The sequence below is a fragment of the Acartia tonsa genome, chromosome 6, assembly GCF_053477335.1.
Source record: "Acartia tonsa isolate MP-2025a chromosome 6, ASM5347733v1, whole genome shotgun sequence".
In the NCBI taxonomy this organism is placed as follows: Eukaryota; Metazoa; Arthropoda; class Copepoda; order Calanoida; family Acartiidae; genus Acartia; species Acartia tonsa.
The window spans coordinates 2,358,346-2,380,603 of NC_137265.1; the positions used below are offsets into that span (position 1 = coordinate 2,358,346).

The 22,258-nt window shown below is 30.6% G+C and overlaps 1 protein-coding gene across 1 annotated transcript in view; it reads right to left on the reverse strand.

The window, feature by feature from the left end:
- Nucleotides 1-6,599, reverse strand: part of LOC145321471 (uncharacterized) — a 43,696-nt gene extending 37,097 nt beyond the window's left edge. Inside the window, exons 1-4 of the mRNA XM_080162892.1 lie at nucleotides 6,412-6,599; nucleotides 3,689-3,782; nucleotides 1,232-1,287; nucleotides 434-919 (exon numbers count right to left, since the gene is read on the reverse strand). Of these exons, the coding sequence (XP_080019018.1) occupies nucleotides 434-919; nucleotides 1,232-1,287; nucleotides 3,689-3,782; nucleotides 6,412-6,463 (688 nt within the window). The 5' untranslated portion in view covers nucleotides 6,464-6,599. The remainder of the gene's footprint in view (nucleotides 1-433; nucleotides 920-1,231; nucleotides 1,288-3,688; nucleotides 3,783-6,411) is intronic.
- Nucleotides 6,600-22,258: the final 15,659 nt, after the last annotated feature.

Genomic DNA, 22,258 nt, shown 5'->3' on the forward strand with positions numbered 1-22,258 from the left:
TAAACAGCACAAAGGGACATTAATCATTATAGCTGCATATTATATCAATTTTTAAAACGGTGAATCTCTATAAGAATAAGGTTCCCTTTCTTTTTAATTCAAATAAATCATAACATTTTTTGAGTGTTTTTGGACTGACAGAAAATAGGAAACAAATAAGTTTTTTTTTAATGTAAAATATCTCAATATAAAACAACTAGAAATTTGCTAAAACGAACAAAGGACTGTTTTAATCTTGTCTAAAAATAGATCTATGTACTTTAAATGTATTTTAATGTGTCTTGTTTTTAAATTTTACGTCAACTTTACATAGAAACCTTGTATGATAATTGAATTAGAATTATTAAATTAAACGTAATATGATTCCTTATGTACAGTTGGACGAACATACATAAATTATCAAGCAGCTGCGCTTCTTAACGAATAACCTTACCTATTTCCGTAGCAGACTTGCGCCAGGTATAGAGCAGACACGCCTCCCCCTCGTTGCAGTACGTCAGCTGACTCCTATCCAAGGGATTAAACTCGTCGCAGCGCGGTGTGTTTCTGTTAAACAGACTGCCGCACTGATAACACTGCACTCTGCGCTGCCGGCCCGTACGGGCCAGATGCCCGACGCCGCCAACCTCAACAAACCCGCCGCCGTCCTCATTATGCTGCCGTGTACCTAAAGTAATGACCTGACGGCCGGTGGTGTTGTCAAAGGGAAAAATAAAATCCTTATCCCGCATGCTCAAGCTACGATACACGTGGTCTTTACCGGGCACGGTCTTGATGTTGTTGCAGTTGTCGGTGTCGCAGAGGCAGTACTTGACCGGGCTTGGACCAGCTGGCTCCAGCTCGCAGGATGGACTGGGCGCCAGCCGTTTCACAAGGCCGGGTAGGGTCTGGTTCTGTGGGTAACATCCTCGTACAGGTTCTAAATAAATTATAGATACATAAATATAGAAATTTTTTTAACATTAAACCCAATCTACAAAATATTCGTATTTTCTTTTAACTATTCACAATAACATAACATGATTTTATTACTTTTTGACTAATCTATGAATAATTTTTAGGGGGAGACAATCACACATCGTTTTTCTTTTATGATAGAATTGAAAAACTGAACAACATTTAATATATATATCATAATAAGACAAAATTAGACAAGCGCTGTATTGAAGATCTTTTGGGACACACCGAAAAAACATCCTACCTCTACATATAATAATGAAATTCTACTAACCTGAACCAAATTTAAAATTTCTAACATAAGTAAGGCAAAATTCTCCAAATCCGCATCTGTTCAAATATTCAATATGTTTAAAAAATTAGGTAAACTTTAACATTTTTTCCCCAAAATTAAAACCAGTTACCACAGGCAAGATTTGATATGCAAAATAGGAGGAGATTAATTCATTATTCATTGCCCTTTCCATGCATGTATTAACCCAGAAATAGCACTTTTAATTAAAAGAAATGCATTTAAAGAAGTGGTTGTCTATATTAGTGTTAAAAGCCAATTTGTTTTATCTTTAAGAACACATTTAAAAAGGCAATATAAGCCTTAAATAACAAAATTTGCATAATAAGCTTAAAACCAATAAGATATAAGATAAATCTTACACAATTATAAATGAAATTGAAACAATCAAAAAGAAAAAAAGGCGAAATCATATTTTGAACATCCCTTAAATCGTTAATGGAACACTGTTATCCCCTTATTTATCTTTAACTTAAAGTTTAATGCTTTTGCTATATTCAAAAAGATAACTACTAATGATTTTTACAAATTAATTAGATGATTTTTTTCAAAATATTTTAGAAGATTTTCTACAAATTAAATTTTAATCACAAATGATGGAGATTGTAATGACATATCTGTCATATTTCAGGCGAGACCACTTTTGTTTATTGTAATTTTGTCGACAGCTACTATTGAAATTGCCTGGAGTATAATAATTAAGGATAGAATGTAGGGGGGGGGGGAGGGAGGGGGTGTATATGATCCACAGGCAATAAAAAGGGATTTTACCACTTTCTTTGTTCATGTTAAATACATTGAGTTTAATTTATATTGTTGAATATCTATAAATGCAAATGGTACAAAACGGTCAGAAAATTTGTATTCTTGAAAAAAAGAGTAAGAAAGTGTGAAGGATTCAATAATGGTAATCAGAATATTTATACTGCTAAAATCATTATTAAGACAAAATAAAGACTTTAAGACACATACATCTTCCAAAGGCCTATTTCAGTTTAATGTAATTGAATAAGACTAATTTTATGGCAGACTTTTATTGAAAATACCTATTAAAATCGAGTATATGACATTTAAAACATAATAAGCAAAAACCTTAACAATCATAGCTAATTTATTTTTGTTTAACTTTACAGAAATATAATTTTTCAAAATATTTGTTTAAGTTCAAAAATTTTCCTATGAATTGTGCAATGAAATAATGAAAAATTCACCATTTATTGACCTATGAATATAAAATGCACTATTATGTCTTTTTTATTATCCTATTGTTTTGTATATTTTTTTGAATAAAAAAAATGATAGGTCAATTCAAATAAAGGGTTCTAATTGAGCAATTTATGATTTTTAACCTGTCAAAATTTTGAGCTGTTATCATGTCAACAATATTTTTTTGTATTTTATTTAATGTATTAAGCTATGTAAAGGTTGGAAAAACCCCAGAGGGATAGAGCCACGTAAGGTTTTGTTTCTATTGAAAATTTGAATCAAATTTTATCGATATTGCAAATATTTTAGAATTTTGTGGAGGGCTTAGTATTTCCTTTCTCCTAGAGCTACAAAGAACACCTTAGGGGTTGGAGGGTTTCTGTGCTCGCTATGGCACCTTGGAGGAAATCGCCTATTCTTTCTTTACTTAAAAATAATCAACAAGACTAGTAGGTGGGATTAATTAGTTTCAACTAATTTAAAATATACAAAGCCAAATGAATTTAAAAGAGTTTAAATGTCTAGAGCATCTTAATTTCAAAGATAAGATAGTGTTCATATTTAGCAACATAAGTTAAAACAAATATTTTTGCAAACTGTTGTCTATTAAGGAAAATTATATTCAAATTTAAAGAAATAAAAGCAATACGAAAGAGTCTTGGTGAAAAGAAACTGTAAGAAATATTGATATTAACTTTAATTTTTTTCCCTTTAATTTAAAAAAAATCTATTATTAAATGATATAGAAATAAAATACTGCCATAGAATTTACTTATTTTGCTTTTTTAAACATCATTTACTTGTTTGTAAAAACATTGTGCTGAAAGCAATGCTTTTTTTAAAAATGCAAATTTACTTCCAAAATAGATCAACAATCAAATAGCTTTTAGTGAAATTTGTTCTAGATAAAACTGTTCAGATTATTTTATAAATTTTGGTTCGTATTTTCAAATTGTAAATTTTTTAGGATACATGGATAGAATACTGAATGATAAATCAAGACGCCTAGTGCTGGATTTTGATGCATGTCTACTTAAATAACAACAATTTATGCATTCATTCAATGCGTCTTAATATAGATGTTAAAAATAATGCCAGGAGCGTTGTAAGAGTAGGAGGAATGACATAATAGGCATAACAAATTACTTGCAGACAAAGATGGCACAATCAAAGGGCTGATTGTCTGTTAGATGTTTCACTATCTTGAACCATTTTTTTAACAAATTGAATTGCCTGACAGATTGTGAGTTTTCAGGTAGACAGTCTTCAATACTCAAAGGATCCTCGGATAGGGTTCCACATTTCATACAGTTCAAACCTTGACCTCCTAAATAATGCCGCGTTAATTTTTGACACGTATAAATGTCGTCATCTATTGGAATATTTTTCAACCGTTGGAGATAGGACACCAAAATTTGAGTCCCCTGCAAAAAAAAATACAAAAAAACTTACATTAAAATATAATGTTTTTTTTGGTCTGAAGATTTCAATAATTACTGAACTGATTTAGTTATCCTTTTAAGGGAGGCCTCAAATAGGATTGGGGACGGTTTTAGGCATTTTATTTTTTTTTTATATTTAAGCCTTTAGTTATTTTAAGGCTATTTCTCTCAACCTTTTGAATCCAGAGCCCTTATGTGCTATAATTTTTTAATATGAATTTTCCCCAAAGTAAAAATGAATATCCAAACACCCTAAAATAAAATTTAATTAATAATTATTTTTTGAAATATTGCGGCAAGCTTTACATACGAGATACTAGCAAAATCCTTTATTTCTAAAATGTACATAAGTATACCCCCCTCCCCCACATTAAATTTTAAATTTGAAAAATGTATTTGTAGGTGTAATGCTTATTTTAGGTTTGTTTAGGCCTTATAAAATCAAGGAAAGCCCTGACCCCATAACATTGAAGTACTTTTGGGTAGATAACTGGAGAAAAAAGTGATTTTACCTCTAAGTATGAATGTATAATGCATATGTATGTTTAAGGACATATAACGACGTCTCTTTTTTACACGTTAATTTCTCGCCATATTTACTATATATGTTTAAGTTTCATATATTTTTAAGCTGTTGATTGTGAGTCTGTCCGTCTGTAAGTTCGTCAGTTACCGTGAGTAAAATGTCATTAACATGTGGCAAATTTAAAATATGTAACAATAATTTGCTTAATTCAATTAACTGATAAAAACTGCATAGAAATATTGAACTTAATCTAAAGTGTGTTACTTTATTTTATGTTTTATTATTATTTGGCCACAACTTGGTCAAAAATGATCACAAATCAGACCTTTTTCGACCAAAGATACTCAAATGGTTCCTTTACAAGCCCAATCAATCAGTTTTAAGATATCTTTATATTTCAAGAAAAATTTATGAAAATACTAAAAAACAGCAAATTTGGGTGTTACCTTTTATATGCACAGATACCATAAAATCAACAGAAAAATACTTATTTTTACTTTTCTGTCATTTTTAAAGTTTGATTCTGTTAAATTGGCTATTCTTAAAGGGATTTATGCATTGAAATATACTGAAACATAATATTGTGCAGAAATTAATGTATTTCAAAAAAAGAAAATTTTAAAAATAAGAAAATCGACCTCTATCACTTCAGAGGACAGCTGCCAACCTCCAGTTGACAGGATGTAGTTAAATACTTGTTAGCAATAATAATTAGCCCAAAAATTAAAACAAAAAGTTTTTTAATATGGTAAAAAATGATAATCTAAATCTTAATTTTGGGGATGATGATCTGAAGGACGCTCCTACTGGTGGTGATGATGACCCAGATCGTATCCAAGTACATGAGCATTATGACAACTCATCTATTGAACTATGGTCCAATTTTTGTATTTGTAGCAGCCTCCAATTAAAAGTTGTAACAAGAAATATAACCATCTTTTAAAAACTACTATATTTACCTTATGAATTGGAGAATTTAAAAACCATGATTGTATGTTTTGGGATTTCTCTTGATTGGACAATGCTACAAATACAAAAATCGGACCATAGTTTAAAAGATAAGTTGTCATAATGCTCATGTATTTGGATACCATCTGGGTCATCATCACCAACAGCAAGAGCGTCTTTAAGATCATCATCCCCAAAATTAAGATTTAGATTATCATTTTTTCCCATATTAAAATAATTTTGTTTTACTTTTTGGGCTAATTATTATTGCTAACAAGTATTTAACTACATCCTGTCAACTGGAGGTCTGCAGCTGTCCTCTGAAGTGATAGAGGTCAAAATATCTTACTTTCCAAATTTTCGTTCTTTGAAATACATTAATTTCTGCACAATATTATGTATCAGTATAATCAATGCATAAATCCCTTCAAGAATAGCTAATTTAACAGAATTAAACTTTCAAAATGACAGAAAAGTAAAAATAAGTATTTTTTTGTTGATTTTATGGTATCTGTGCATATAAAAGGTAACACCCAAATTTGCCTTTTTTTGGTATTTTCATCAATTTTCCTTAAAATATAAAGATATCTTAAAACTGATTGATTGGGCTTGTTAGGGAACCATTTGAGCATCTTTGGTCAAAAAAGGTCTGATTTGTGAGCATTATTGACCAAGCTGTGGCCAAATAATAATTAAACATAAAAAAAGGTAACACACTTTATACTTTAATTAATAATACATTATTGTTCTTTTTTGTCAAAGATTACTTAGCTTTTTGTTACTGCATTACAATTAGGCAGACAAGTTCCAGCAAAGCATACAAAATTAGATGGACTAACGTACAAATGGACAAACAGACAAATGGATGGACCTTATTGCATTAAATATATATTGGTTTTTAAAATGACCGACAAACCGACGGACCAAGTAAAAGACTGGACAATCATCAGTAAAGGTTTCCCCCATACCGTTTCTTATTGACAGACAGACGGACATATGTTAAGAACTAAGGAGTAGCTTTGCTCCTAAAAATATTTTACCTTTAAATTTGATGAAACCAAAAACAACAATCATAGATATTTTCCACCTCATCTTGAAAAAAGTCTTTAAAATTCACTGTATAAGTCACTCCAGATTTAGATTATTCTTCATTCAACTTTTTGTGTTTATGTTGGAAAAACTAAAGCAAATCCTCTCATTATTGTCATATATGTCACATTTAACTTTAATTTCTGAAAATAAATGAATAAATTACATGATATTTTCTTTGTTATTAACAATTACAGCATTAAAAAAACATATCACAAATATAATATTACACGTAAAACACTTTTTCTTTTAGTAAAATATCCCCATCTAACCATTTTATATAAACCAGAGGTGGATTCTTTAAAAATTTAGGGTTGCTTAGTGAGGCAAACTTGTTTTTGTAAAAAATCCTCCAAAATCACATAAAAATCTTTAAAAAAAATAACCAAAATCTTATCCTAATAACTCTTTAATGATGTTATTTAATTTTGGTAGATGTTTGGATTTTGGAGGATTTTTCACAAAAATAATTTTGCCTCACTAAGCAAACCTATTTTTTTAAAGATGTTATTAACCATTGAACCATTCATGGCAGCTTCACGTTTGTCTTGTGGTATTTTTAGGCTATCATGTTTTAAAATTAGGTCTTCGGATGGTTTTAGGTTATTTTCATATGTCTCCCAAACAGAGAGCCCTAGATAAAGGGATTCATAAACTAGCATTAAAATAAGAATTAAAGTTAAAGGCTTTTTTTCAACATGTTTGGTTCCATTGGAATTCAGCCCACACGGGATTCAACCCACGGAATTCAGCCCAGCGGGATTCAACCCAACGGTATTCAGCCCACATGGGATTCAACCCACGGTATTCAGTCCACACGGGATTCAACCCACGGTATTCAGTCCATACGGGATTCAACCCACGGAATTCAGTCCATACGGGACTAAACCCACGAAATTCAGTCCATACGGGACTCAACCCACGGAATTCAGTCCATACTGGACTTAACCCACGGAATTCAGTCCACACGGGATTCAACCCATTATATATGTAAAATTACCAGTTTGAAAAAAAAATAACAAAATAAAAAAAAAAATTTAAAGTTATTGTAAATTTTTTTATTGTAGAAATTATTTTATAAAATATGATTTATAAAAAAAATTGAGAAAAAAAATTATTTTCTAAAAATTTGTTTCTCGAATTTGAAAAAAAATATTTGTTTTTAAAACTGAGAAGTATATTTGCAATAACTTTTATTTAATGAAATCTTCCAATTTTTAACCTGCTTAATTGCTTCAAGATCCATGTCAGATCTATATAGGAAATAAATGTCTATAATCGAGCTCAAGTTTTCCAAGGAATATATGTTTAAAACTCATAGTGCTCCAATAATCCATAATTAACTCTCATTTCCCAGAACGAAAAGACCCATTATTTTACTTTATTAAAAATAAATTCATTTTTTTCATTTCATGTTGCTATTTACATTATATTGAAGTATTTAATTTCTAATCATAAAAAAGATAATTTAAAATTATAATATAGTAAATTTAAGAAAACTCTGTTTTAAAAGAATTCGATAGTGGCGACACTTTGTGTGTTCAAATATTAAACTAAAATTGTAATCATATTAACCCTTTGGCGATGGTAATGTAAAAAAAAATATGATTTAAAAAATCTTTTTTAAAATCATTTGAATTATTAAACATTTACTTTCTTTTAGAAAGTAATGCCGGGTGAGGAAAATAGATTTATTGAGAAATAGATATGCATATAGAAAACTAGCCAATTGGGAGATAGTTATATATATATATTAAGATATATAAGTTTTCCGGAATTTTAAAGTTAGGGGGAGATTTGAAATCTGCATCAAATTTTAAGGATTTTTTATAAAATTCGTTTTTTCTATAATTCTTTATTTAAAAGCGGAAATGCATTTTAAGTTAATTAATTTTGGCATCTGTGATTGGTGGATTTAAAAAATCTGCGCTCTGATTGGATGTCGTACATCATTCAACCAATTAGAGCGCAGGTAGTTTAAAATCCACCTATCCTATTGGTCAAAATTAATTAACTTAAAATGCATTTCCGCTCTTAGATAAAGAATTATAGAAAAAACGAATTTTATAAAAAATCCTTAAAATTTGACGCAGATTTCAAATCTCCCCCTAACTTTAAAATTCCGGAAAACTTATATATCTTAATATATATATATTGGGTTGAATTACATGTGGACTGAAACAAATATTTTTTTTCAAATTTGAGAAACAAATTTTTAGAAAATAAATGTTTTTTTCTCAAATTTTTTTACAGAGCATATTTTATAAAATAATTACTACAGTAAAAAAATTGACATAAATTTTTTCAAAACTTTTTTTTAAAGTTTTCTAAAAATTTAGTTCTCAAATTTAAAAAAAATATTTTTGAAAACTGGTAACTTTAGATATATAATGGGTTGAATCCCGTGTGGACTGAATTCCATGGGTTGAGTCCCGTATGGACTGAATTCCATGGGTTGAGTCCCGTATGGACTGAATTCCATGGGTTGAGTCCCGTATGGACTGAATTTCGTGGGTTGAGTCACATGTGGGCTGAATTCTGTGTGGGCTGAATCCCGTGGGTTGAATCCCGTGTAGGCTGAATACCGTTGGGTTGAATCCTGCTGGGCTGAATTCCGTGGGTTGAATCCCGTGTGGACTGAATTCCAATGGAACCATTTTATAGTAGCAAAGGTACTCTACAATTCTTATATGCAATTCTTATAATGTAAAAGTCTGTGATGTTAAAAAAAATGTCAACTTAAAAATGCATTTCGGCTAGTTTTCAAAAGGTATTTAAAATATTCAACTTGCTTAAAAACTAAATGCACAGTACTAATTTACTTTCTAATAAGCAAAATAATTGTTTTTTGATTGTAATTGCTATGGGAATACTTGTTCCTGTCTAAAATTTGAATGCATGCATAGTATTAATTTGGATGTACTGAATTTTAGTTTCCGGTATTATCCTCTTAAGAAATTTTTCTTAAAATTTGACAATTTTCATACCCCCCCCCCCTTTCCAGAAAAACGGCCCCCTGGCCTGCCTAGCCGCGGGCGTTTGGCCCCCTAGCCTGCCTAGCCGCGGGCGCTCGGCCCCCTAGCACTATAACCTGACCTAGCCAAACCTAACCCAGTCATTTAGTCGGGGAGGGGGGGGGGGGGATATAAAATTGAAAAAAATGAAGAAAAAAATTCTTAAGAGGATAACGACTAGTTTCCGAAAGTGTACTCAGCTTCCGCGTCCTATCTCAATATTTACTACTAGATAAAAAAGCTTCCAACTTCAAAAAAAAAATCAAAATTTGAAAAATTAAAGTTTTGAATGTATAATGTATAAATCGTTAATACATTATATCGCTTTTCCTTTTGACTGGAGTAGCTGAAAATAGCGTTTGCAATAATTGGGTTATCTGCTGTACAACTGTGGAAATTAAAGAAGAAATAGGCAATCCATTTTCAGCACATCTTTATTTGCTTTCTAATCAACTACTTCACAAATTTAAGGGATATTACTATGCTAAAAAATCTAAATTATAAAAATTTTAATTGATTATTTTACAAAGTATAATAGTGGTGAAACAGTCTTGACACATTAAAAAGAACCAATACAAGAAACATATATATCCCGTGTTACAAAAATTACATTGTTGATGTAATACTTTAACCTAAGATCAACTGGGTAATAGATATAAAATCATATAAAACTTATGATTTAATGCCTTACATAGCAGAACTCAAGTTATTAAAGAATGTTGTTAAATTGAAAATTGATCCTTTGCATTCGTGAATTTTATTTGATCTTTCAAGCTTCAACTCACTTTTTAGTCATACAATATTTACAATTATAAGGATATTTTTTTAATTTTCATTTTTAAAAGTTTTTACTATTTTCTACAATATGATGTATTATATTTCAATAGTGGCTACGCCCAAAGCATCTAGAAGCTCTGAAATATAATAGAAACAAAAAAACGTATACAGAAAAAGCTGGTCTTTGATGTTAAAGAAACTTTTTCGGCCCAACTTTTCGCCAATTATGATAATTATGACAAAATATGTTGTTTTTCGCATGTTCGTATTATATTTCAATTCTAGAATATAAAATTTCCCTCAGAAAATATATCCCTTTCCGACATAAAATGCCTTTCACATTTAAAATTTGACACAATAGTAAGCTTCAAATTCTTTTATATCTCATAGAAAGCGAAACTGAGATTTGGATTTGATATCAGCTACTTTGGTAGCGCAGCTACTCTACGGGCATGGTATTCCCAACACTATGTTAAAGGTTCGTCGACTGAGCTATACCATTACTTTTATTTTACAATATGATGGCCTACTAGAGACAGTCCCTATTTTTTATTGGGACTTTGTATTTGAAGAAATAGATTAAAACCACTTCAAGACGCATGTTATTAGCAAGATCTTGACTTGCAAACAAAAAGATTGTATTACTCCTTATATAATGTCATTGCTGCGCAACTGAAGAACAAAACGTGTCCATGTTTAAATATTTGGCTTTTGATTTTCACAGATATTTTGAAAATTTCATGGTACTTTGAGTTTAGGCTTTTTTTAAAACCACCTGCTGGAGATATTTAGGGTAAATAGAGAAAGTCACTCAAAAATCATGTTACGTCATAAAAATGAGGGAGATGAGACGAGAAGTGGGAAAGAAAACCCCTAAAAAAGAGATGGATAATTACTCATTTTTATGACGTCACATGTCATTTTTTCCATTTACATATTCAGGTCCCTTAAAAGAGGAATATTCTATACATATTTATTGAATAAATAAGATAATATCTTTAAAACTATCGATTGAATACTAAATATTCACCGAGATCTTATTGTACACACACATACAGCATACATGATTTATTTTTGTTTATAATATAATTGTTATTAATATATTTTCAATAGAATACTTAAGAAAAGTTCCTTTTATAATTGAAACATATATTGTTATCCTATAAATGATTATATATTATCTAAATTCTAAATTTATCAAAATGTATTATTATAAGTTTTAAAGTTATTATATCAAAGCCAATTGAAGGGTTTTTACAATTTCGCTATATAATGAACAGATACTGTACAGTATTAATAGAAAACTTAAAAAGGTGTTATTATCGCTTTGTATTATAGACAGGTTTCCGCTGATATTAAAAAGAAAAATAAGATTAAAGCCAGTTTTGTTTGCCTTGAGGGGCCCAAGTTTTGGTCTAACAAAACTGGAATTTATCTTGTGATATTTATTTTAACATCCATGGAAAATTGTCATAAATAAGATGCTATGTTGATACTTGTATATAATAAAAATATACAAAAAAAATCTAAATATAATTTTAGTTGTACCATAAAAATACTTGTATTATATTTGAAATTCAAACATAAGTCAGAATCTAACAATAGTTTGATGAATTTTAGAGGAAATAATCTATTTGTAAACAAACTTTGAGTTCAATAAGAATTATTTAAAGGGATAAAGGTATGTTTATCTCATACACAGATATACATATTTATCTATAGGTTAGGTTTAATTGAGTGCAGGGTAGCCCCGCAGGGTCAGGGCACCATAGGGAGGGGCGCTATAGTTTTAGGGTCCCGCAGGGATTAGGCAATCTAGATTATGAATTAATTAAAAAAAACAGTGTAGGGGTTTCTGTGCTCCTATTTATTTACCTATAGCATTGTATTGGTCCCTGGCAGGTTTTCAACTATTTATAGAGAAATGAGTTCAAATAAACATTAGTTAAACTTAAGGCTTAATGCTTTTATAAAAGGTCATAATATGAAACCCAAAGCTACTCAAAAATTAAGGGCTAATCAGTATGTAAGCATGATGGGGATATTAGCCAAAAAAGTTTTTTAAAACCCATTTCTAATTCGTTGGTTTACAAATTTTAGTGACTTAGGAAATATCCAGCAGTGTCTAAACCTTTCCACCAATAATTTGAATTTATTCATTGTTGTTGTTTTTATTAGTTGTAGGGATGTACAACAATTTATCCCAAGCTCTTTAAGTATTTAGACAACCATAAGACTTTACTTCTAGATTTTTAAGAAATATATTATAGTTCACTATTATTTTTTATATTAAACAGTGTTCTGCTATTCATATTCTAAAATGCAGAAAATTTGCACATTGTCATTCTTGCTAAAACCGCAGACAAAACTATATAGCAGTGTAATTATAGGAATCCTAAAATTGTTATCTTAACTTGAGACAAAAATAGGTGTAGCCCACGGATTTTCAGGGATAAGACGTTGGAAAATAATTAAATGCATAATCCAATTTAGATAAATCTATGGAAAAAGCCATTTTTTTTTCTTAACTTAAGGCCTATTATGAGAAAAGGTGTTTATTAAACTTTGGAAACAAGTATAATTTACATTCCTGTGTCCCTTTCCCTTCATCCCTGATCTAATCTGTTTCAGAAATAAGAGGTATTTTTTAAAATTTTAAAAATAAAAAAGGAGACCTTTATGGCATATTAGCGGCTGCGTTTTTATCATCTACGAGCTATGTATTCGAAGGAGTAAGGCAAACCCAGTAATAGTGTCGGACTGATTATGACGTAAAAAAAATTAGCCAATGAGAGGCCATTATTGCCAATGGTAAAATTTATAGTGGCCTCTCATTGGCTAATTATTTTTTTTACGTCATAATCAGTCCGACACTTTTACTGGGTTCTATAACTTATACTTTTTTTCTTTTGACTTAGAATTCATGAACTATTACTTGAAAAGGTAAAGATTATATTTCTGTAATTAAATTCCTAGCCGTCGTCGCGGTGATTCGCCAAACCCAGATTTTTTTAAGTCTTTAAAAGAATAACAATAAACTTATTTTGGTGCTATTATAATTAAACTTGCTATTTACTTGTCTATCGCGTGGTTTTTTCGTTATAAAGTATTACAGTCCTTTGTACGTTAAGATCTTAGTAACCACTGCACTGATTAGGAGAGCTACATATAGGTCGCTGGATAATTTAATGCTATTTTACTGTCCCTCGTCTCTAGGGGCACAGTCGCTAGTAATATCTCTACAAGGATGGCAACATTAAAAAATAAAGCTCGTAGTGTACTAAAAATACGAAGATACGGAAAGTGTCATATGTGACGTCATAAAAATACGTATAAAAAGGAAGGATGAGAGGAAAAGTTGGAAAGGGAGATGGATTAAGACGTATTTTTTATCATGTCACATATGACACTTTCTGCCTGACAGACAAAGGGGAAGTTATAGAGCAAATTATTAATAGTCATGGAAATTTTAATATATCTCCAAATTTTACGTCGACATACTGCCCAATATAACTTTTTTTTTTTTTTTTTTTTACTGTGTAGTTGATATAACACAATTCTAAAGCTTAACAAGAACTTCAAAACCTAAATGTTTTGACAGTTATGTGTATTATGATAATTAAGGGTGGCAATTGCTAACACAATTTTTTCATCTTTTTATCATATGATCACGATTTCTTTAGTAATATGTACATTTTATTGCATGACGATTTAAATCATTAATTCGGTTTAAAAGTAATTTATATACAGGTAGTCAAAAAAATTTGTTAGATAATTTTACTCAATTTTTATGGTAATGTCCCAAGTTAAAAAGTCTAAATCCATTTAAAAAAAAAACAAAAGAATTGCTAGAGTAGTTTTTGAGATCATACACATGGCCGACAAACAGACGGATGGGCATCAGATTGCTTTAGATTTTTATAAATATTGTAGCTGAATCTATGTAGTATGTAGGAGCGGGTTTTAGGTTATTATGAGGTAGGTATATCCAAATATTTGTTGTAGTTCATTATTTATTTAAGTATTTAAAAAGTTACTAAGAAAATAGAAGTAGGGAAATTGAAAAAGAAACAAAGAAATGAAAATCATTTGACCAAGCAATTAATGTTCCATGTTAATTTGTAAACATTTAATCATTAAACCATGTCACTCGCTTTTCTAAATGATTTTTCCGCCAGGAGAAATCATTGACTTTTGGACGCGTTTTAAGAGATAAGACAACGGACAATAAATTAATGAATATTGCCAATGAAGATAAACTATTTATCCCTCCTGTAGATTATTGGGTATTGGTGAAAAGTTTGGACTTGTTAAAAATTTTATTTAAGTACAATAGTATTTGAACTATGCAATGAATAAAATAATGTGGCTATAAAACTGTGGGTACCAGTTTAAATCCAATGGTATTTCTTTTAAATATTGTACATTGTCTACTACAACTATCTCTGAACTTCTAGAGTGGGTGGAAAGAAATGAATAGGTTTATAAAAGATCTTCCATTGTCTTATCCCCTATATCCCTGTACAGCTAGAGTGGGTGGAAAGAAATGAATAGGTTTATAAAAGATCTTCCATTGTCCTATCCCCTATATCCCTGTACAGCTAGAGTGGGTGGAAAGAAATGAATAGGTTTATAAAAGATCTTCCATTGTCCTATCCCCTATATCCCTGTACAGCTAGAGTGGGTGGAAAGAAATGAATAGGTTTATAAAAGATCTTCCATTGTCCTATCCCCTATATCCCTGAACAGCTAGAGTGGGTGGAAAGAAATGAATAGGTTTATAAAATATCTTCCATTGTCCTATCCCCTATATCCCTGTACAGCTAGAGTGGGTGGAAAGAAATGAATAGGTTTATAAAATATCTTCCATTGTCCTATCCCCTATATCCCTGTACAGCCAGAGTGGGTGGAAAGAAATGAATAGGTTTATAAAATATCTTCCATTGTCCTATCCCCTATATCCCTGTACAGCCAGAGTGGGTGGAAAGAAATGAATAGGTTTATAAAAGATCTTCCATTGTCCTATCCCCTATATCCCTGAACAACTAGAGTGGGTGGAAAGAAATAAATAGGTTTATAAAAGATCTTCCATTGTCCTATCCCCTATATCCCTGTACAGCTAGAGTGTATAAGAATAAGAATAAGATTTATTTTCAAATCGGTTTAGTTATGATAAACATATTACATAGCATTTTTAGATATTATAAATCACATCATTAATAAACTTTAACTAATGTGTTATCTACGATTATGAGGCATTCCATAAACCAGAGGTGTATTAAATGGGGCCTTCAGTGTTCAAAATAAGTTAAGTATTTACATATTTTAAAAATTATTTTAAAGATTGAAATGATGTAATTGAAAAAAAATAAATAAATTGTTTTTTAATCTTAATCTAAGCTCTCTCACAAGCAGCATCATATAAAATGGCTCAAATTTTTTGCTAAATAATATTTAAAAATATAAAGAAAATCCGAATTGTAGGTGTAAAATAATCAAAACCATGGTTATGCAAAGATTAAATAAGATTGTTAGGAAAGCATTCGTTGCAGACAGCCTTATTACATACTGTTTCAACTTGAATCATTAAATAAGCTGTAAGGTTTTTAATAAACATTTTACGTGGTTGATAAGAATTAAGAAGGTCATTAAAGCAATTTTTATTCCAAAGGTTAGGTAAACAATAGTATGGGAGATTCTCAATGCTTTTGTATCTAATAATAGGGATATAAAAATGATCACCATCCAATCTCCTGTTGTTTCTTATGTTATTATAAACCTCGTTTTTTCTTTTCCATGTCTCCTGGAAAGAGAGTGGAAGCTTGTCATTTATATAATCATACATGAAAAGAAGTTTGGAATAATCTACTAATTGGGGGAGAGGCATAATATTTAATTTATTAAACTTTTCTGCTGTATGTGAGTTATATTTAGTACCAGTAATTAATCTTATTGCTTTTTTCTGTAATTTAATCAATGGCTCAAGGTAAGATTTAGGACAGGATGACCAAATTGGTAAACAATACAATAAATGAGAATGAATGAATGAATGATAAAGAGTGGTTAATGATTTTTTGCAAAGAAAGTTTTTTGCTCTATTTATCATATACAAAGAACTAGAAACTTTTTTTCTAATAAAATCTATATGATACTTGAAACTGAGATTAGAATCAATAAATACACCTAGGAATTTTATTGCAGGTATTTTACTTCTGCTATTAACAACACCAATCTTATCTATCAGCTCAGGATTGTTTTCATTATCATTATTAGAATCAATGAATACATTGATATCTTCCCAGTCTATTGTGTCTTCTCTTTTGTTGAAAATCATGATTTTTGTTTTCTCTGCATTTAAAGATAATTTATTTGCCCTAAACCAATTGTTGATTTTTTTAAGTTCATTATTTAGTTTAATAATAATATCATTTAGGTTATCTCCCGACACAACAAAACTAGTGTCATCTGCAAAAAGCAATGTAAATAAATCAGTAGCACTGGGAAGATCATTTATATAAATTAAAAACAAAATTGGACCAAGTATCGATCCTTGTGGCACTCCTTTTGTTATCTCCAAGTATTCTGATGATTCATCCCCAATGACTACAAATTGTCTTCTTTGATTTAAGTAATTTTTAAACCAATCCAGTTCTTTATTTTTTACTCCTATTTTTTCTAACTTTTTTAATAAAATGTCATGGCTAATTGTATCAAAACCTTTGGAGATATCGCAGAAGACTCCAATTGAAACCTTATTATTATTTTTAGCTAAAGCAAGTTCATTTATAAGGTGCATTATGGGATGTAAAGTAGACTTTTTGGCCTGGAAACCATATTGGTGTTTGAACAGAATCTCATTTTCAAGTAGAAAGTCATTCAATTTATTTGCAACTATTTTTTCTAAGATTTTAGAGAATATTGGCAAAAGACTTATTGGTCTATAGTTAGTTGGTAAAGACTTATCACCAGCATCAGATGGTTTTAATTTACAGATTGGCAGAACCTTAGCAATTTTTAATTGAACCGGAATGACTCCTGTAAAGAAAGATCTATTTATAATATGGCATAAAGGAACAGCTATAAAGTTAATAATTTTCTTCAAAATTGAATTTGAAATACCAAACATATCAGTTGAGTTCTTAGATTCCATGCCTTTTACAACATCAATAACATCTTTAGGATATATCTGACCCAAGGTAAACAAAGAATTTGATTCATTTAGCAATTCACAAGGATCAGAGAATGAGGGATTAATATTCTCTTCAATTTTATTTGCTATAGTTGTGAAATGTTTGTTAAATTGAGTAGCAATATCTTTATGGCTAGAGAAAGTTAGTCCCTCATATCTAATTTCTTTAATGACTGATGATTTGTCATGTGTTTTTCTTAAAGCCTCCCTTAAAATTTGCCATTGTTTTTTTAGGTCAGATTTATTCTCAAGAATAATGTCTTTATAATACATTTTTTTCGCCAGCTTTATTAAAGAGTTATAGATATCCCTGTATTGCTTATATCTAGTTGTATTCAAAACTGTTTTGCTTTTAGAATATTTAGCTGCAAGTTTTAATTTTTTTACCCTGCTCTTAAGCAACCCACTTGTCATGAAAGGCTCTTTTTTGTGTATTTTTTTATTAAACCTAACCTTTTTAAGGGGGAATACATTATTAAAGGTCTCAGTATAAAAATTCATAAAATTATCAAAGCTAGTTTGAGTGTTATTTATGCTTATTACATCTTCCCAGGATTGAGAGTTAAGTATTTCAGAAAATTGATCAAATTTTTCTTGGTTAAATTCTCTAAATGTTACATATTTAGGGTTGTTCTTAGGTTTAAAAGATTCAGAAAAAATAAAGCAAGGATAATGGTCTGAGATTGGATTTAAAATGACACCAGATGAATATCTGTTTGATATATTATTTATAAATATATTGTCGATACAAGATGCATTAGTATGTCCAAATCTAGTTGGTTTTGATATCATAGGTAAATAACCATTTGCAAAGTTGCACTCTAAAAAATCATTTGTCTTATTATGGTCTTGAAATTTCAAAATATCAATATTAAAATCTGCTAGAATATACGAATTTTTGTTGAGAAGAGATAAGTTGGCTTGAAGGTTACCATATGTATCAATAAATTTTTCTAGTTGTTGTTCAGGCGTTAAATTAGAATTAATGTTGTTTGGTGGGCGATAGATATTTGTAACTAAAGCTTTTTTATTAGTATTAATTTCAATTTCAATAGTTATACTTTCAAATAAGTTTTCTTCAAAAATACACAAATCCTCAATTATTTTTCCCTTTAATGATTTTTTACAGTAAATCCCTACCCCCCCTCCTTTTTTCCCTCCTCTCCTAGTTTTAAAGTAGAAGTCATAATTATCTAAATGAAAGAAATCTGGGTTTGAAATTTCAAAAATTTCCTGAAAACACAAAACATCTATGTTTATATTAAAATTGTTTAAGTTAGATATAAATTCTAACAAGCCCTCAAATTTTGAGTTCAGCGATTGAATGTTCCAAGTAATTAAAGACAAATTATCATTATTTCTGTATTTTTCGCAAAATTCAAGTTCCTCAAAATATCTAGAGTCAAAATTAATTTCATAAAATGGATTATCGAAATTTATATTACTGGAATCAATGTTTGACAATTTCCTAACAAAGTCATAGTTCAAATCATTTTCCACCATATCCGGACTTAGCAAATTATCATGATCCATTAAATATAAGATAATGATTGTGAGAGAACAAATATAAGACTATAGTCATAATTCTTATTAGAAGTAAAAACAAAGAGAAAAAAACTAAAAATCTAAAAAAAATCTACAAAAAAAAACTGTAGCAATAAACGAGAGTGTAGAATGTAAAAAAAAAGACCCAAGCATTGTTTATATGAGGCTGGGAGTAAATACAAAAAAGTAAAATATTCTAAAAGAAAAAAAGTTATTAAAGTGTTATACTTTACTGATATATAATGATGGTAGTGATTGTTTTAATAAAAAAAAAAATTTTTACTAAGTAAATGTATTGAAAGGAAGATCTTTTATTTTTAAATTAAAACATTAGAAAACACTACAAAATAATAGGTTAGAGTTAGGGCTGCTATAATAAAAATTTGTTGCTTTGTATATTATATTTAAGACATTTGAAAATTTATTAGCGGGGGTTGTAAGAAGAGAATGAAGGGTAATATGTGTTGCCAAAGCAGAAATTTATGGAAATACAAAACTAATTGACAACAAAACACTTACTTAGTAATAAAATCTTATAAAAATGAATGAAAATATGTTCATTTGATGAAGTAAATCTTATTACAAAAAAAAAATAAAGAAAGAAATAAAAGCAAAAAAATGTAGATCAAGAAAAAAAGTCCATGTTTATTAATTCATTTTTTAGAGTTTAGAAGATCATTTGCATTTTTAAAGCTGATCTTTAGAGTGGGTGGAAAGAAATGAATAGGTTTATAAAAGATCTTCCATTGTCTTATCCCCTGTATCCCTGAACAGCTAGAGTGGGTGGAAAGAAATGAATAGGTTTATAAAAGATCTTCCATTGTCCTATCCCCTATATCCCTGTACAGCTAGAGTGGGTGGAAAGAAATGAATAGGTTTATAAAAGATCTTCCATTGTCCTATCCCCTATATCCCAGAACAGCTAGAGTGGGTGGAAAGAAATGAATAGGTTTATAAAAGATCTTCCATTGTCCTATCCCCTATATCCCAGAACAGCTAGAGTGGATGGAAAGAAATGAATAGGTTTATAAAAGATCTTCCATTGTCATATCCCCTATATCCCTGAACAGCTAGAGTGGATGGAAAGAAATGAATAGGTTTATAAAAGATCTTCCATTGTCCTATCCCCTATATCCCTGAACAGCTAGAGTGGATGGAAAGAAATGAATAGGTTTATAAAAGATCTTCCATTGTCCTATACACTATATCCCTGAACAGCTAGAGTGGGTGGAAAGAAATGAATAGGTTTATAAAAGATCTTCCATTGTCCTATACACTATATCCCTGAACAGCTAGAGTGGGTGGAAAGAAATGAATAGGTTTATAAAATATCTTCCATTGTCTTATCCCCTGTATCCCTGAACAGCTAGAGTGGGTGGAAAGAAATGAATAGGTTTATAAAAGATCTTCCATTGTCCTATCCCCTATATCCCTGTACAACTAGAGTGGGTGGAAAGAAATGAATAGGTTTATAAAATATCTTCCATTGTCCTATCCCCTATATCCCTGTACAACTAGAGTGGGTGGAAAGAAATGAATAGGTTTATAAAAGATCTTCCATGGTCCTATCCACTATATCCCTGAATCTCTACAGTGGGTGGAAAGAAATGAATAGGTTTATAAAAGATCTTCCATTGTCCTATCCCCTATATCCCTGGACAGCTAGAGTGGGTGGAAAGAAATGAATAGGTTTATAAAAGATCTTCCATAGTCCTATCCCCTGTATCCCTGAATCTCTAGAGTGGGTGGAAAGAAATGAATAGGTTTATAAAAGATCTTCCCTTGTCCTATCCCCAGTGTCCCTGAACAGCTAGAGTGGGTGGAAAGAAATGAATAGGTTTATAAAAGATCTTCCCTTGTCCTATCCCCAGTGTCCCTGAACAGCTAGAGTGGGTGGAAAGAAATGAATAGGTTTATAAAAGATCTTCCATTGTCCTATCCCCTGTATCCCTGAACAGCTAGAGTGGGTGGAAAGAAATGAATAGGTTTATAAAATATCTTCCATTGTCCTATCCCCTATATCCCTGTACAGCTAGAGTGGGTGGAAAGAAATGAATAGGTTTATAAAAGATATTCCATTGTCCTATCCCCTATATCCCTGTACAGCTAGAGTGGATGGAAAGAAATGAATAGGTTTATAAAAGATCTTCCATAGTCCTATCCCCTATATCCCTGAACAGCTAGAGTGGGTGGAAAGAAATGAATAGGTTTATAAAATATCTTCCATTGTCCTATCTCTTATATCCCTGAATCTCTACAGTGGGTGGAAAGAAATGAATAGGTTTATAAAAGATCTTCCATTGTCTTATCCCCTGTATCCCTGAACAGCTAGAGTGGGTGGAAAGAAATGAATAGGTTTATAAAAGATCTTCCATTGTCCTATCCCCTATATCCCTGTACAACTAGAGTGGGTGGAAAGAAATGAATAGGTTTATAAAATATCTTCCATTGTCCTATCCCCTATATCCCTGTACAACTAGAGTGGGTGGAAAGAAATGAATAGGTTTATAAAAGATCTTCCATGGTCCTATCCACTATATCCCTGAATCTCTACAGTGGGTGGAAAGAAATGAATAGGTTTATAAAAGATCTTCCATTGTCCTATCCCCTATATCCCTGGACAGCTAGAGTGGGTGGAAAGAAATGAATAGGTTTATAAAAGATCTTCCATGGTCCTATCCACTATATCCCTGAATCTCTACAGTGGGTGGAAAGAAATGAATAGGTTTATAAAAGATCTTCCATTGTCCTATCCCCTGTATCCCTGTACAGCTAGAGTGGATGTAAAGAAATGAATAGTTTTATAAAAGATCTTCCATTGTCCTATCCCCTATATCCCTGTACAGCTAGAGTGGGTGGAAAGAAATGAATAGGTTTATAAAAGATCTTCCATTGTCCTATCCCCTATATCCCTGTACAGCTAGAGTGGGTGGAAAGAAATGAATAGGTTTATAAAAGATCTTCCATAGTCCTATCCCCTATATCCCTGAACAACTAGAGTGGGTGGAAAGAAATGAATAGGTTTATAAAAGATCTTCCATTGTCCTATCCCCTGTATCCCTGTACAGCTAGAGTGGGTGGAAAGAAATGAATAGGTTTATAAAAGATCTTCCATTGTCCTATCCCCTTTATCCCTGAACAGCTAGAGTGGGTGGAAAGAAATGAATAGGTTTATAAAATATCTTCCATTGTCTTATCCCCTATATCCCTGTACAGCTAGAGTGGGTGGAAAGAAATGAATAGGTTTATAAAAGATCTTTCATTGTCCTATAC